The sequence below is a fragment of the Empidonax traillii genome, unplaced genomic scaffold, assembly GCF_003031625.1.
Source record: "Empidonax traillii isolate 1590-97213 ecotype Southwest subspecies unplaced genomic scaffold, ASM303162v1 scaffold501:size454599, whole genome shotgun sequence".
Classification (NCBI taxonomy): Eukaryota; Metazoa; Chordata; class Aves; order Passeriformes; family Tyrannidae; genus Empidonax; species Empidonax traillii.
This window is the reverse complement of record NW_020955694.1, coordinates 139,015-156,211: the sequence shown is the minus strand read 5'-3', so window position 1 is coordinate 156,211 and position 17,197 is coordinate 139,015. Positions and strand designations below refer to the sequence as shown.

The 17,197-nt window shown below is 40.2% G+C and overlaps 2 protein-coding genes across 7 annotated transcripts in view; one reads left to right on the top strand and one right to left on the bottom strand.

Annotated features, from left to right (window-relative positions):
• The window catches only part of CCDC146 (coiled-coil domain containing 146), a 70,527-nt gene extending 57,713 nt beyond the window's left edge, over positions 1–12,814 (bottom strand). Inside the window, exons 1-2 of one of the 6 annotated variants that reach the window (XM_027896518.1) lie at positions 12,655–12,814; positions 4,745–4,884 (exon numbers count right to left, since the gene is read on the bottom strand). In XM_027896518.1, coding sequence (XP_027752319.1) covers positions 4,745–4,873 — 129 coding nt within the window. In that variant the 5' untranslated portion in view covers positions 4,874–4,884; positions 12,655–12,814. The other 5 variants (XM_027896517.1, XM_027896519.1, XM_027896515.1 and 2 more) reach the window with 5 other exon arrangements.
• Positions 12,815–13,169: 355 nt separating this feature from the next.
• The window catches only part of FAM185A (family with sequence similarity 185 member A), a 40,413-nt gene continuing 36,385 nt past the window's right edge, over positions 13,170–17,197 (top strand). Inside the window, exon 1 of the mRNA XM_027896510.1 lies at positions 13,170–13,656. Within this exon, the coding sequence (XP_027752311.1) occupies positions 13,272–13,656 (385 nt within the window). The 5' untranslated portion in view covers positions 13,170–13,271. The remainder of the gene's footprint in view (positions 13,657–17,197) is intronic.

The window sequence follows — 17,197 nt, the reverse complement described above, 5'->3', positions numbered from 1 at the left end:
AGGTAGCTTTTCTAGGATTAAAGATGTATGGACTTTTTTTAAACAGGACAGTTGTTTACACCTACCATTTAATCTAAGTTAGGAGAGAATTAAAAACCAGTTTGATAGCAAAAAAAAAAATTGGAAAAGACTGTATTTTCTTAAGTGGGGCTGTTGGATATCATTATGCCACTAAAGAAATATATGAAATAGTGACCCTTAGCATTTAGATTTGAAAGCTGTAGCCAACCTTTATGCAACTTTCTCTTCTTTCCTGCAGCACAGGTGAGAAAAAAGTGAAAAATGAGAGGTATCTTTCTCCCCTTAAACCACATCCAAACACTGAATATATGTACCATTCTACAACTTTAAAGCTCTTCCAGCTAGAGGATTGAAGTGAATTAGTATCAGATAAGCAGCAGCAAAATGATTCTTTGTCCTGATACTATTATTGATTTGTTGGTAGACATGGAGATTTTGCTCTATGTTTCCAGTAGAATCAGGATTTTGGTTAACATCTTCATTAGCAGTTCAACCACTTTTGGCAGTCAGGGGTAGTAAGTTCATTAATCTCAGAAACTCTCCGAGTTTCAAAACAGCAATGAAAAATATTCATGAAAGGTTCTTTCTGCTTCCTGGTGGATGATGGCAATAGGACACTTGGACATCAGCAAACAGGAATGTAGCATGATGGTGACAATTTCCATCAAAAAAGCAGCACAAATTAAATACTTGGTGCTGGTATCAGACAGGGGGCACTGGCCATTTTATCTTTATAGGATACAGAATACAAGATTTTGCAATAGAGCAATCAGGAAAATCTCCCAAAGGAGTTTATTCTTCTGCAGGTTTAGATTTAGCACATAAAGGGATGATGTTCAATAGCAGAAAGGGATGATTGTGATTCTTCCAAACAGGTACTCACTCACTGAATCTGGTGAATAGGAAAGCACTTTCTATTCACATGTATGCTATTTTACAGAATTAATAGCTGCTTCAGAGCATCCACTGCAAAGACATGCAAGATAAATGTTGCAGACTCACTTTTCTGGTATGGTTTTAAAAATGGAGGTGTACATTTGACTGAACTGTCTTTCTAGCCCAAGAAGATACCAAAAAAAGGAAGAGAAAGAAAAAGCATGTGACATCACCTTGGGTAAAAAGACCTCAGACTGGGAGAAGAAACCCATCATTTGATTTCCTCCATTTTGTTTGTTGGTTGGTTGGTTGGTTGGTTTGGTTTGGTTTCTCAGAAAAAAAGAGCTTGTACCTAACATTAATAATCAGAATTAACTAAACAGAATTAAGGAATACTATGCTGCATTTCTCCTTTTAACTGAAAGAACCCGTAGAGTACTAGTTTTTCCATCTTTTGAATCAAAAAGATGAACCAGTAGATTTTGCCATCAATTCTTAAGATTTATTAAATCTTAGAAATTTTGCAAAAATCAAAAGGATGGAAAACTGTTCCTGGAGCATAGCTGGCTATGATTCATTGTCAAATTGGCAAGATGTGTACACTAAGGGTTTTTTCTGTGTCTAGGATTGTGAATTGGGTAACAAAACAAAAATTAAGCAACAGAAGAGAATTTGAAGACTCAAACAGACTACAAACTAAACATCAACAGCATCATTATGACAACAGATATTTTATTTATTCATGTTCCCATTAAAACTGGATCAGGTGGAGGAAAGGAGAGCATAACTTAAATGTCCAGAGTGAAAAAAATGTTACTATGCAGTACAGAGAAGGGCAAAAATTACAGGGACAAAAATTAGGAGAATGGGCAGGAAGCAATTTGTTAATTGGTCCTTTTTATTTTCATTCTGCCTTATCTTGTAATTTTGAGCATTTAATCAAATTTTGTGTCATGTTCTGTTGCTTCTACTCAAGTGAAAATTTCAGTTTAATTGCTGCTTTAGCAGTAATGGCAGTAAAGAGGATGAAATAAGGATAAAGGAAGACATTAAATGTATTATATTACCATCTCTTGCAAAAAAGTCATAAATTTGCAGGCAAAAGATGAGAATAAATTCAGACTGTTTTGTCTGAAGCTAACAGCTAGTAAAATACTCATTTAATAAAATTAATGGGTCTTGAAATTTAGATAATGTACACGAAAAAAATCAACACTTTTTTTTACTGCCTTTTAGGAGGTCTGTAGTGCATTAAAATAAAAAACACGATGCAGATTGATTTCATTCCAACACTGGAAGAAAACACGATACAAGGAAAGATTCACAAGTCAAAAAATTCTATTAATCGAGTGTTAAAGCAAATGTCTTTATTTCAAGGACATAACAACAGAGGCTCAAAGAAGTGGAAAGTCCGTTTTGTAGATGTATGGGAGTCCTCTAACCACCAGAATAGGTTGATGTCAACTTGGTGATAAAGAAAAACACTTGGTGAAAAGAAGCAACACTTGGTGAAAAAGAAGCAAGTCATAACGAACTGAGTGGCTTTTGTTCAAACCTCTGTTGTTTTTAATATTGTTACTTAACCCGCAAGGCTAAAAAATGCTACTATGTGTTATTAAAAATGCAGGAGAGAGAGTGTGCAGGTTTAATTTCTTGCTCTTTATGTGTTTGAATATCTGCTGTTTACATAATAAAGCCAAGACTGGCTTCACTGGAAGAGAGTTCTCAAATAAATCTTCTAATGACAAAAGTGTCCCTTCTGATAAGCATATTCTGCTCTGCAGGCATAAATGACTAGTCAGTAAAACTGAGACAATATGATACTATTCTTCTTCTGTGGAAAAATTCTGAAAGCTCTTCCAAGAAGGTGAAGCCAGAGTCAACGCAACAACCTCTATGGTGACCAAAGTAATATATTTATCCCTGAATTACGTATAGAGTTCAACAAAGGAAAATAAACACGTCAGTGGAAGAGAGGAAATGTGAATAAGTGATGAAAAGCCAAACTCATCCGTAAAGCACAAGTATGAACTGTTAAAAATTAGGGTAATACGAATAAATGAGTCATAGTTCCCTTTTAAAAAATGGACAAAATTACTGAAAGACCTCATTTATGAAATATTATGCATATTGCTACTTTAGTTTTCCACAGCATGTTTTTGTTCCTGAGTTCAAACATCTAATATTGTTACCTCATATTTCCCATTAATGGTTTACAATGTTATCAGAGCTAAACAAGTTACCCTTAAATTTGATGTGCAGAATAATCTCTTTGGAAAGATTTTTTTGGGAGAAAAAAGTGGCCCAAACAGTCCAATAATTTAATAGAATAACTCTAGAAAAATAAGTTTTCACCGTGACTAAAAATGAAGAAAACAAAGCAGAAAGGTAGAATACACTTTAGAAGGGACCAGGGGTAGGGTGGAGGGAGGGGCAGGTAAAGATATCTTGTATTAGGCATATGCTTCTTCTCAATGTCACAAACCTTCAACCACAGCTGAAAATCTATAGAAAAATTATGGGAGTAGCTGGAGAATTAAGTGCTCCCCAAAGTGCAATTTCCATACTTTCAGTAGACACGAGGATTTCTGTGAGGTGAGAGGTCAGCTCTCTTGAGAGTTGAGCTGTCCTGGACTTTTGCAACTGCCTTGGACTGAGAAGAAAGGGAGGTTGTGCTGCAACAACACTGGAAGCCAAATTGCTGGAAGCTGTGGGCTTACCATTTACTGGCACTGGGCTGAAAGCAAAGATCTCCATGCCTCTCAAATGCACAAGGGATTAGGGAGAGACAGACTGTGCAGCCTCATGTTATGTTCAGTATGATCTGATGGCAGGATGGGCAAGGCCAGTCCTATTTTCCCCTTCACTGCAAATTCTCAGCCCTTCCTTTCTACTGACCTTGGGTCATACACAGTGAGAGAGAGCTGGGCTAGCAAACTGATCTGGCAGATCCCAGCTGGAAAGACCCCAAGGTAAAGCAACTTTTAGTAAGAACTTTGAGAATTAATCCTGCTAAGGATACAAGAGAGATGTACTTGTTTAATATAAAGAAGGTAGAAATTGACTGCTCTCCATCATCACTGTGGGAAAGAAAGAAGAAAGCTGCATTATTCACTCCAAAGGAAAGTTAAACTGGGATTTAGGGAAAACATCTTTATTTTTTAAAACTCTGGCAATGGTGAAATGCTGGAAAAGGATACACAAAGAGCCATCTCCATCAATTAAACTTTTAAAGAACAAATTAGACAACTATGTGCAGAGAATCTACTTCGGTGTAAATTTTGGATTAGATATCTCTTAATGACTGCTCTGGCATTACACTTCTAAGGATTTAATTTCATATGTATTTGATATCTCAACTTCTAAAATAATTCTATTATTCTGAAAATTTCCTTAACACAGAAAATCCTACAAAAGAAACTGAGCTCCAAAAGGTTTCCTGTATTAGCATCAGTTACTTGTGCCTCAGGAGGCACTTAACTGGGATTTTTTCAGCAGCTATGAAGCCTTTCTACAAATCATGATGCAATTACCTCTATAGTTAGAATATTACAAGACCCAGAACAAGACCTCTCTATTCTTATTTTCTTTAAGGTCCTGACCACTGGAAAAAATAACATGATTATCTATTAAGCACAGCATCCCTGACAAGGATATGCATTATGCATGTTAGTGCTTCACAAAATTTTGTTACCACTTAGAAAAAAAATCAGAGAAGATGGGGGGAAGCTGTAGATAGTCTATGGTAATAACCTTCAATTGTTAACAACAAAATATACGCTTCAGATTAATAAATTTGGACCCAGTGTGCACTGTTACAGACAGAGAAAGCTGGGGCACATGGTACCTCATCTAAACACTGAAATGCAGGACTCGCTGTTACGTCGGTGGATCCTTCGTCTCGGTTGTAAATTGTTGGAGTCAATTGTTGCTCGTTCTCAGTTGCACTGGAACTTTCTTCACCAGCTTGACTCATTGTTTTAAGTTCTAGGAAGTAACAAAAATACCAAAACACAGTTTATTAGATCCAGGGATAGACATGACTGTGCAAGATAAATGTGTAGTGAAAAAAACACATCAAGGTGTGAGACCCACATTCAAACAGCACAAGTCACAATGTGAGCAACCTGGGTAAGCCTCCAGTTACAACTTCATGAAAGACTTATAAGAGGATGCACTATCTGTCATTCTTTTGGGTATTTTTAAAATCCTCTAATAGTTGGCTATGCTACCATCACATAAAATGTTAGACAACGTGCAAACCAATATTTTTTAAAGAACACATACTTAATAACAGGTTTAGGCTGGAAAAGGCCTCTGGGGTCACCTAGTCCAATCTCCTGCTCAAAGCAGGGCTAACTTCACAACTACACTGACCTGCTTAGGGCTTTGACCAGCCTTGTTTGAAACTCTGTTACATGGGGCAGTCCAGCCATTGCCCTCAGGCTGGTCTTTATACAAAAAATCTCCAAGTGCTATGAACTTTGTGTTTTCCATAAAACTAATTCAGGGATGTGTTTCCCCTTTTCTTCACTCAATTCAAGCCCAATCTTCAGTGTCCCTTCACCTGGTAGGGAGTAATTACATTCAAAAGGAACCACTTCACAAAACATGGAGATCTTCAGGACAAGAACTGCTCTAACTTGTGTGAGTAATATCATCAAAGTTATTCATGTCTGTAAGTCATTTCATGGCCATACTTAAACACAAAAACCAAACTCATCAAATAAACCCAGAAACCATACAAAATGGGAAAACAGGATATAAAATCTGAGAATAGGAGACAGAAAAATACTGGAAAAATAATTATTTTGAGACCTCCTAATGTCAGAGCTCCTATGCAGTACTAACATTTCAGTTATGTACCAGCTTACATTTTCAATATGTGACCTCAGTTAAAATAATATGACCCTGAAAAATATCCAAGTGAGCTAATTCAAGAGTAATAATAAAACTCACAGGATTTAAGCTGTATTTTGATCCCTAGTAAGTGTGGGAATAACTTTTTTTCTTACCCAAAAGAAGGAGCTTAAAAAGAAGCTAAAAGTCAAATTTCAAAACCATAGCTCGGTATAAGCTTTACCCTGAAAAAGCTCTTTTTTCAAATTAGATAAACACAGTCTTTTAATAAATACATAGAGAGAGAGAAAAGAACGCTGGAACAAGTAGGGTTATCGGAAAAGATAATTTCCCTACATTTATATTTGAGAAAATCCCATGTTCACAGTTCTGATTTAGGAACAGAAATTTCTAAGAGACTTGCACTAGGAACAGTTATATCAAAGACATTTGCTAATTGCTTCTGAGCAAGATGAGACCTAATGCCATAAAATTACTACAGTTTCATGTAACTTCACTTTGTGCTTACACTTTGTGTAAACACTCAAGTCCAGCACTTGAGAATTATGTTCCCAGGCATTTGTCATCAGAACTCGCTGGGGTGTGTGAAAATGCTGAGATGGAAGAGGGAAATGGGATGTGAAATACAAGGGGATACAATGCTCCTGGTACCCTGCTAAGGCAGTGATGTCTATCAGGTTGGTACTCATCACTATATCAAATGTCAATTAATAGCTGACAAACCCATCTCTGGCATAACAGTATCTTAAGAGTTTTGTATTCAGAGGGTTTAAAATTACCAACCTTTTGCATGGAGCAGCATGAAGGAAGACAAAACATTTTAGGACCAAGATATGAGAGATATGGGATGACCTACAAGAGAGCCTACAAGCATCTTGCAGAGGGAAGAGAGGGGAAGACAGACTTCTGAGGCACTCAGAAATGTTGTCATGACACAGTGAGATGGGGGCCCCGAGCATTTGTAGAGCAAATCATAATGCTAGAGAGAGATGGAGTGTAGATGGAGGAATTCAAGAATTCCTTCAAGAGTTCACTGAAGTTGTCTGCAGGTGACAGGAATTGACAAATCAGTATCACGGCATTTTAGTTCAAACTTTGGGAGAAAGACCGACAACTTCTGCAAATGTTCATGTGACACCAGTAGGTCTTTCTAGGCTAATTATTATGCAGGGTAATCATTATGCAGAGAACATTGTACTGTGCTGTGGGACAAAATCATTATAAAACCCATATCAGCTGCTAAAGATGCAGAACTCACTTCAAATTATTCAGTCTTGACATCATTCAGCCTTTCACATAACACATGGGAGACCTTTCTCCTTTTTACAAGAGAGCTTTTTATTATAAATCAGAATTAAAACTCTAACAAAATGAAGAAAAAATTTTGAGATTATTTCAGTAGTATATACCATATTTCTCCAATGAAACAGCTGGAGCAATTTGCATTCCACAGCCAGAAAGCTAACAGTTAAGAAAAACATAATTTCTTTTTATAACTGTGGTGGGAAAATGGATACAAATATGTTGTGTTGTTTGTATTCACCTTTTGAAAAGTCACTTGTCTGTAAAGGTAGTGAAGCTTAAACTGAGAAGTTTATGGCTTTCTTCAGTGCTGTTTGGAATTCCTTCAGGGACATTTTGACTTTTAGAGAGATTTCAGTGTCTGTATTTGCTTATGGAAAAAAAAGCAATTCCGTGATCCCTCCAGGAGGAGTCAAAACATTGTGAAATAACTGTAAACATCATAGGGGCCAAGAAATAAACTCTGATTACTGTACATAAACATCTATATACATTTATAAACAGAGAGCAATTTTCATCTATAAATAACTGTTGAATATTTTAGCATATGCATCTCATATTTATGGCTGCTGCTGCTTTATTTGTTCCTCTGAACATACTGGAAGAATTTAGACAGAGGGAAAACCACTGTGGCAGAAACTCCAAGCAGAACAATGCCAAAATCGGAGAGTTTTATGGGTGTAGGCACTTTTGTCAATATTTGTATGTGAAACACACAGTTGACACCAGTCAAAAATATACTTCCTCGCAGAGCGCAGGAGTAAAAAAGGGTCCTCACCAAGACTCCAGTTTGCTGAGCAGGGAGAGAACAAAAAAAAAAATCTTCTGAATCTGAAGAGTCTATGATATTATATTAAGACACAACTATAGATAGCTGAGACAGAGAAAAACCATTAGACAGCCTTAGCTAGCGTGACAAGCCCTTGTCTCCACTCTGTTTTAAGAAGGGACAGACTGTAACAAAACGTGTATGTTTATAGGACATTAAAATAAGTTTAGCATTCTCCCATTACCTGCTGCATAATTAAATTTAAAATTCAGCTTGTACAAAATCAGATTTATAAAGTTCAAAAAGTAAAGTGGAAAAGGTGTACATTTGTAGCATCTGATAAATAAACTGTCAAATGGAAATAGAAATGAAAACTGGCATGATTTCTAACTTTACAGAAAAGTTCAACAAATATGGATGTTTTCAAACTGCAGAACTGCAAATAATATCACAACCTTGATCCAAGATACAGAATTGCAGAGAATGGGAATTGCAAGCCTGTTTTGGAACCTGGGTCAAGTCAGGCTGAGAATTGTCTTGTGAAAGTTTCAGGACAGCAATAATAAAAGTGTGAGCTCAGATTCCCCAAGCTAATTTCAGCATCTTTCCTTAAGCAAACAGCAATGTCCACACACAAGTCACTGCAGAATCCAGGTAGGTGACACTGTGCTGCATTGACTCCAGAGTGACAGATGCAAAAAGTAGTACAATTTGATTCTGAGCATAAAGAGGTGCAGTTCCATGTATGAATGCACGAACCAGACTAATTTAGAAGACACAAAATTTGTAAAACTCTCTGTTGAGGGAAGTACATTTCAAGTAACTGATTACATTAATATATACTGATGAACCCCTTTAAACTTTATTTTAATCCCTTGCATTTATAGAGTTAAAAGCATAGAATCATTTAGTTTGGAAAAGATCCTTAAGATCATCGAGTCCAACTGTTAACCCTGCACTGCCAAGTCCATCGCTAAACCATGTCTTTAAGTGCCACACCTACACATAATTTGGATACCTCCAGGGGTGGTGAGTCAACTACTTCCCTGGGAATTCTGTTCCAATTCCAGTGAAGAAATTTTTCCTCATATTCAATCTAAACCTCAGGATATTTATGTACCTCTTCATGCTACCTCCGTTTGTACATAAATATTGAAAAATAAAAGTCACCCTGAAAGACAATTGACGTAGCATTTCACATTAGTTACAGAAATTCTGTAATGCAGTTGGAACATAGGAACGGTGATATCAGACCAGAAGCTGATCTGGATCTCCACAGAGATTGCAACCAACACTGGATGCCTGGGGAGGGATAGAAGTATCCACCAGTCATGGTGTGGTGATGCTTCCCCGAACCCATCTCCTTTGTCCTTAACTCATGCAAACTTTCAGTTATTGGCAAAACCAAGTGGAAGGGAGATTTTGATTTTACCTCTGCATGACATGAGTAACCAGTGCTTCTTGTTGCTTTTGAATATGGCTCCTTGATGGCTCCTAGTTCTTCTACTGGATGAGCGACTGAATAATCAGAACTTTTCTATGGCATTAGGTTTATTTCTAATGTTGTATCTTTATTTGACAGTTTAGGCTGAAGCAGTCAATCTACCTGTTGTCACTGGCATGATAGCCCTTCTCTGCCTTCTATGTCTTTATCATCCTTCTCCAAAATTTTTCCAGTTCTACCATATCCTCTTCAAGGAGAAGGGAAGAGATGAGACCTACAGATAATAATTATAACATAGGAGTACTATAGATTTATTCAACCACACAGTGATCTTCTTTTCATCCCCTAATATTTTATTTTCTAATGTTTCTTTCCAGAAGTTAAAGCAGCAGATCTTCAGTTTTAACTGGGCAGAGCCTGTGCTTCAGCATGAAGGGATGTGTCTTTAAATGACAAAGCCACGCCAATATTAAATTATAATTAAAATTAAAGTCACATCATGTACAATACAATGTTGTAATACACATGTAAATCAGAATGGATTGTTTGATCAGACTGTGCAAGCTCATAGACAGCTATCTGGGGAAGTGAGAGCATGCTGTGTACCTGTACTGCTTAATTTTTTTTGAAAAGTTCCACTGTTTACCCTTGTTTTCAAGTCTCTGCTATGTGGGATGGAGTCACCCTGAGTCACACATAGACTTTATCTGCTGGAGTTCAAGTTAGATATGGCTAAGATGAGGAGAATCTGAATGGTAAGACCTGCCACTCCCCATTTCGCATGGCTTCCATGAGGAACTTAATCTCCTCAGAAAGTTTCTGGGAGCGTAACAAACAAAAAATCCCTGAAATCTGAACCACTCTGTTCTTTGCAATGCTACAGAACAGATGGAAAACCAAACAAAATAAGCTTTCTCTACCCATTGAACCCTAGGCATGCCTTGAGAACTAAAAAGGTTAAAGGAAAAAGTTCAGAAAAACACCACTAAAAAATACAAAACACCAATAAAGGTGGTCCTATTTTCCAAGGAAGTGAAGTCACATTATTTCTTCAATACAATTATAGCAAATGAGTAAACTTAATCCTGACCAGGCAGACTAAATTTACAACCCCTGGGTACCTGCAACAGTCTGTGATTATTCTATGATTAATTCCAAATACAAAAGTTAGAAAAATGTATTCCTTCTACAGCCTCCCTCGTAGATCCTTTCTATTAACTCCTCCTCCCTTGTAATCTTTCTTTCATTATCACCTAAAAGCACCTCTAATCATGTTTTGGCTCAAAACCTATTTTATATCACTTTATAACTTCTAGGGCTTTTTTATCTTTTGCATGAAATATTGAATATTCTTTGACTTACAACAGCACTAATATCTGGTAAAATGGCAAATAAGCATTCTAACTTGCTAAGGAATCATGGAATCATGCAGGCACCTCCAAAGTGGAGCTCTAATTACACCTTCACTTGTAAATTTGATAAAGCTTTCTTTTCTTGCAAATGACAAGTCAGAAAATCGAAGATGAAAATAATTCTCGTTGTACTGTTGGAGTGTGCTACATGCTATACCAGCTGATCCAAACAAGAGCATGAAAGTTAAGCTGAATCAATATGGCGAAAACATAGATAACATAAGTAAAACATTAAAAACATGAGGTTTCATATGTATGGAGAAAGAACTTCTTCCCAGAAAATATTTTTTATCTGATTTCTTTGTATTTTTGACCATTTAAGTATGCTTAGACCTTATCTAATGAGAAAGCCCAACACCAGCAGTGAAATACAAACACAGCTGAAGCTGAAGTGCCTTGGAATAGTCTCTTGAACAAAGTTCTCAGCTACACAAAACCTGACGGTGTTAAAGATGATGCAGAGCACAGTTTACTGTGGGTTGTGGGTGCTGACAAACCTCTGCCTACACGAGGAGAATCAAGTGCCAAGGCCCTGGAGGAGAAGGGGGCCGAGCCAAAGCAGCACTATCGTTTAAAGGGAGGCAGGAGCCAGGGATAAGGAACAGCAGCACCGGCACAGCGAGAAAGGGGGGCAGTGGTTAAGCCCAACCTAACTAGAGCAAGAATTCCCTTGGAACAGTCAGACTACAAAGTCATTTGCTGAGCTGGCATCTAGTGGAATCCCTGCACATTGCATCAGACTCCTTGTCTATAACTGTTTCCCTGACAAACTACCTATTTTAATTACCCATTCAAACTTGGTACTTAGTCTTAAGAGTGAGAATTCTGTACTGTTCTTTTTCACTCAAAATCAATTGTTTCTGAAGACTTGAAAAAAATAACTTCCACCCTCCATATGTCCCAAGATATTTCTTGATGCATTTTTGACTTTCTAGAATTCTATTTTTCTACACTAAACTATCATAAGGCAGACTGGCTCTTTTTGTGTTTCATCTAATGACTTTTTTGAGATCGAACAACGTAAACCAATTAAATAATTTAACTTAACTTTACGGGCTTTATTGACAAATATGGATCTTTATTAAACTTTCCACGGTTATAATTACCAATGGACCAAAAAGCCAGGGCCATCTTCATTTCTCTTGGACACTGAGATGTCATTTTAAGCTCATAAGTATCATGAGTAAGTATCATGATTGCATGATCATTTATGAAAAAGAAGAAAACCAATGCATGGAGTGCAAAAGGGAGGCAATAATTAAATAACACGTCATTATTTCTTGTGTTGCAATGCTGCTAAGACAATTGAGCTTACTGTGCATATTTGACCTCTGTTACTGGCAGTAAACTACGTCTATGGCATGAATGCAGCCCCTGACTGTACATCACCTGTTGCACACTTGCCCCGCCTCATTTATTTTTAATTGTTACACAATCATAATGGGGGCTATGAACTCAAAAAAAGTCCTTTAAAACTGAATTAAATGGTTCCCCACTTGTTTGTAAACCCTGTAAGGACAATTGTCTCATGTCCTATCTGTGCAGAGCTCAGGAAAATATTTGTCTGCCTGGCTTTAGAACTGCTAAAAAGCAGTAACAATAAATAATACATTAACCAAAACATACTGACAGAGAGCAACTCTGGAGCTTCGCACTACCATCTTGGAAGGAAAAAGAACTCCTGGTTTTTCAACACAGCTGCCTAACTGCTTCTTCACCGTGTGACCGAGGATATTTTAACACAGGTGGCCTCCCTGCCAGGCTGCCACTCAGAGCCCGGCCGCCTCCCGCGGTCCCACCGCTCTTATCCTGCCTCTTCCCCGCCGCTGCCAAATCCCGCGGCGCAGAGGCTGCCGAGCCGGGGAGCCGAGAGGGCTGAAAACAGATCACCATGGTTCTCCCACTGGAAACCAACTCTCGGCAGCGTCTCTTCCAGCTCGCCGCACCGTAGCCCTCACTCCCCGGGATACCTCGTGTCCCCACGCACGACACACGGGCCCCGCGCGGGGGGTCGCGCTCAGGAACTCCTCAAACGGGGCTGAGGCGGCGCCGCTGGATTCGCTTCCCTCCTCAACGTCGGAGCGGTGGCTTTCCCTCTCCCGATCCCAATCCTGGCCCCGATCCCAATCCTGGTCCCGATCCCAATCCTGGTCCCGCTCCGGCCCCCCGGAGCCTCCCCCGGGCCCCCGCCGGGCCCCCACGGCCCGAGCGGCGTCCCCGTCGCTATGGAAACCGGGCCACAGCCTCCCGCCCGCCTCCGCTCCTGATTGGCTCTGACGTCCTTCCCCGTCGCCCAATCGCAGCAGACTCTCGGCGATGCCCCGCCCTCCCTGTTCGCCGATAGGCCCGCGGGCGCGGCCGCCGTTCCCCCCGTGGCTGCAGAACTACAGCTCCCAGCAGCCCCTGCGGCGTGGCCACCGCCCGTGTGCCGTCCGCGCCGGGGCCGCTCCCCGCGTGCGGCCGCGTCACGTGACCGGGCGGGGGTCAGGGCCGTGCCGGGGGAGCGGCTCCGTCCCGTCCGTCCCGGTCCCGTCCGTCCCGGGCGCTCCCGCCGCCGCTCCCGGCGGCTCCTGCCCCGCCGGCCGCAATGAGGGTGCTCGCCCCGCGCTGGGCGGCTCTGGCCGTGCGGGCGGTGGGCGGGCGGTGGGCGCCGCCCGTCCCCCCTCGCCGCGGGCGCAGCGGCCCCGGCCCGCCCGCGCCGCGGGAGTGGGCGCTGCCCGTGAGCCCGCGGGGCCGGCTGCGGGTGCGGCTGCCGTGCCAAGTGACCGTCCGCCCGCTGGACCCGCAGCGCTGGCCGGGCGCGGACCGCGTGCTGGTGGCCGTGAGCGGCGGGAGCCCCGCGCCCCGCGGGCGGGAGGGGGAGCGGGAGCCCGTGCGGGTGGAGCACGACGAGGCGCTGGGACAGGTGGCGATCGTGGCGGACGGTGTGGACAGCAAGGCCGCCGTGGACGTGCGGACGCCGGTGAAGTTCGGTGGGTGCGCGGGAGCCCCTCGGGGGAGTTCTCACTGCCGCGGCTGGGGCCGGTGTGCGGGAAGGGCATCGTGCCCCCCGCGAATCGGGGCGTTCGGAGCGCCCCGGGTCTTCTGTTCCTTGTCTCCGTGGGTGTTTGGATACATGTTTCGGTTGATTTCGATTTGCGGACCTCTTTGTCGGCAGTAGTTAGCGCTGTAGTTCCCGCTGGTGAGCAGTAGTTACAGCACGATGTTTTTGCTCCGGCACCTGCTGCTCCAGAAAAGGCGTAACCTCCGCTCGGAGGCAGCAATCCCTCCTCAGCATGTGCTGTGCACGCTTGCTCTCCAAGGGCTGTTCCCATTTTTATTCCTATGGATTTGTGCAAGTAGAAGTGCTCAAAGCTAAACCAGAGCTCTGCAGATTGTGCCCATCCCTGTTAGAAGTCAGATTTAATTGTATTTAATTTATGGTGCTTTTGTAACTCTAAGATAGAAGAACGTTGCACTTATTTCCTCGCCATCAGCACAACTTTTTATTTTTAATTAAATGAACTTAAAATTTAAAATGTTTTTTAGGCAAAAAAGGTGCAGAAAAAAACCCTCAAACAAACAAAATGCCTTTATGAGTTACAAAGTTTAAAGCTGTCATCAGATCACAAACTCTGTGTCATCTATGACTTTTGTAGAACGTGACACAGCAAAAACATTTTGCACCTTTTATCTTATCTTACTTTTTCCCCTTTATATCTTAGGAAAAATTCTGTCATGTGCCTTTTTTCTCTTGTTTTCTTTTAGAAGGACCTGAACTGTATATAATTCAAACTGGAGAAGTGCCATGGGTTTGACATAACGACATTCTCACATTTTCCAGTCTTACTCATCCCTATAATTTACTTAATTTACTTTTTTTTTTTTTTTTTTTTTTTTTTTTTTTTTTTTTTTTTTTTTTTTTTTTTTTTTTTTTTTTTTTTTTTTTTTTTTTTTTTTTTTATAAATGCTGTTTATAACTAAAGGACTGTTTCTTAAATATCTTTATCAAAACATATAGTCTGTTTTGTTATTTTGTTAATAAAATCAGGGGCATCTCACCCTTCCTGCCCTCAGTGTGTTAGAATGGTTGTACTGATTTGTACCAGTCCAGCTGCCCACTGTCCTTCCTCTGGTAGCAGTCAGAAACAGATGCTCAGGGAAGAGTAAGAGCAGAAGAAACATAAATGATATTTCATTTAAGTATTCCCTTCATTTAAGCTGTGTTTTCGTCACAGGATTTTCAGAGCCTGATACAGCTCAGCCCCTCAGTGGATCTCTCTTCCTGGTGTCCATGCACACATGTAAACAGTTTCAGAGTGAAAACTTCCTGGTAAACTCCCTGCCTCTTGCCACAGTCCCACAATTCAATTTCCTGCTATTTTATCATTTGAGTATAGGGTATTCCAAGGTCTTTCTGCAGTTCATCAGTGAATTTTTAACTGGTCTCGATAATTTGGTGTCATTGGTGAAATTTTTCAACCTTGTTACTTTTGCTAACTTCTGAATTGTTTTAGTGTTGAAGGTGGTACGTAGCTTATAGCTAAAAGACAATATTGAACTAAGGGTATTGTTAAAGGCATCTGAAAATCCAAGTTCATTCTCTTAAACAGAACGGGTGTTACCTCTGTATTCATTGACTCTGTCACTGAACTGTAGCAGGACTCTCTTCTGCAAGAGACTTAAGATTTGACTCTACCAATAATTTTCAGTTACAATGTTATGGCTTTTTTTTCTTTCTTTCCTTTTCATCCTCTGCTTGGCAAGTGTAAAGATTATGAATGTACTACAGACAAGCCAAAGTAGAGTCCACCCCAGAATTACTGAGAATCAAACAAACCTGGGGTTCCATTTTTTACCCTTTAACTCTGGTACCGGTTGTATCTGCCCACTGTAGCTGCTGGTCATTTAATATTTCAGTTTCTCCAGGATCTCTGAGTGACTCTTACAAGTCACTTCCAGACTTGGTTACTCCTGGGGGATAGAATTCATTGTGTTAAGATCTGGAGAATCTCAGGCTTCATAAAGAGTTTCAATGTGGGAAAGCTTCCTAAAGATCTCAAAAATAAATCCTAATTAATGGAAAAAATAGTTTAGCTTTTGTCCTGTCTTTGAGATTCTTACTATATTCTGAATGACAGCCAACACTACAGACCATCTTGTGGTCTTTATTCTTGAAACAGTTTTTCTTAGTTTGTAGGTTTCTAAGCTGTTCCACTTGGGTTTGTGGTAAGCTCATGCCATTCAGGTTCCCTGGACAGTGTATGGATTATAATGCCATTCTATGAACTGCTGTTTGTCACCCCATAATTAGCATGATGTTAGTATTGTCTGTTCATGCTGTTATCCAAGCGTGTCGGGGGATATCTTTCCTAAAAGGTCAAGTTGGTTTTTTTATTCAGTGAAATAGAATTGCTGCTTGCCAGTGAGGTTCTACTTTGTGTTCTTTTGTAATATCTTGTGCTTGAGTTGCTCCTCTTATTTATTTAGAGAAGAATTATCCAATAAATATTGCAAAAGCAAAAGATCTTATCCCTTGTAAAAACACATCTCAAAAGAGAAAGGAACTGTTGTTGCTCTGCCAAGACTTTGGCTTTTCTCTAGCCTATCTAGAATGTGTGAAGAGGATGTTAATTTGGCTCTGCTTAGACCTTTTTGTCTGAACTCTTTTTGTCACTCACCTGTAAGAAGCTGAGAAGTTGATGTGAATGTCTTTACACTGTTCGAGCTTCTGTCTTCATTTTGGAATTTAAGGCATTTTATAACAGCTTTCGCAATTTAGGTTGGAGCTTATCCAGGAAGCTCTAAGTCATCTAAAACTCCTTAGAGCTTGAAGAGCATGTGTGGAGGATGCTGAACTTAAGTATGTATTTTAAACCAAAGGCAACGTGCAAGCAGCTTAGTAGGGCAAATACTGACAGATCCTCTATTTCTGTTTTAGTGTTTGGTTTTAAGCACTCTATAGTATTTCAATATCATACATGATCTGATAATCCTCTGATTTGTTTAACCTTCATAAATACTAGATGTCAATGAATTCTAATCTAGTTTGTTTTCCTTCAAGCCTCGTATATGTGTTATCTGTTTATTCCAGGAAGAGTGTAGTAGGTGCATGGCTGTAGTTTTGGAGCACATAGTGAGAGTGCTGTGTCTTGGCGTATTGAACTGCATGTGCTGATTAAACCTGAAGATCTGGTTAATGTCTGTTGGCTAAGTGCTCAGAAATAAACTCAGCTGAGGTCTTGTATAACCATAATTTGAGATAATTCTAGTAGTCCAGGGCTGCTGAGTCACTTGAAAATAATTTTTCAGTCTATTTCAAATATTATAGCTTTCAGTGCATTCCTTAAGGTTTGTGTGGCTAAAGTTGGCTTCAGTCCTCATCTTTGCTAAGGAGGAAACAAACTGGATATTTTCTGGAATTTTGGCTCTGAAATGGATTGTGTCCTGTTCCTCCTTGTTAAAATTTCACTGGCAGTATTATCCAGCTCTTAGCCTGCTTTTCGTGGAGATTTCTATCACTGCTTCAGGAAG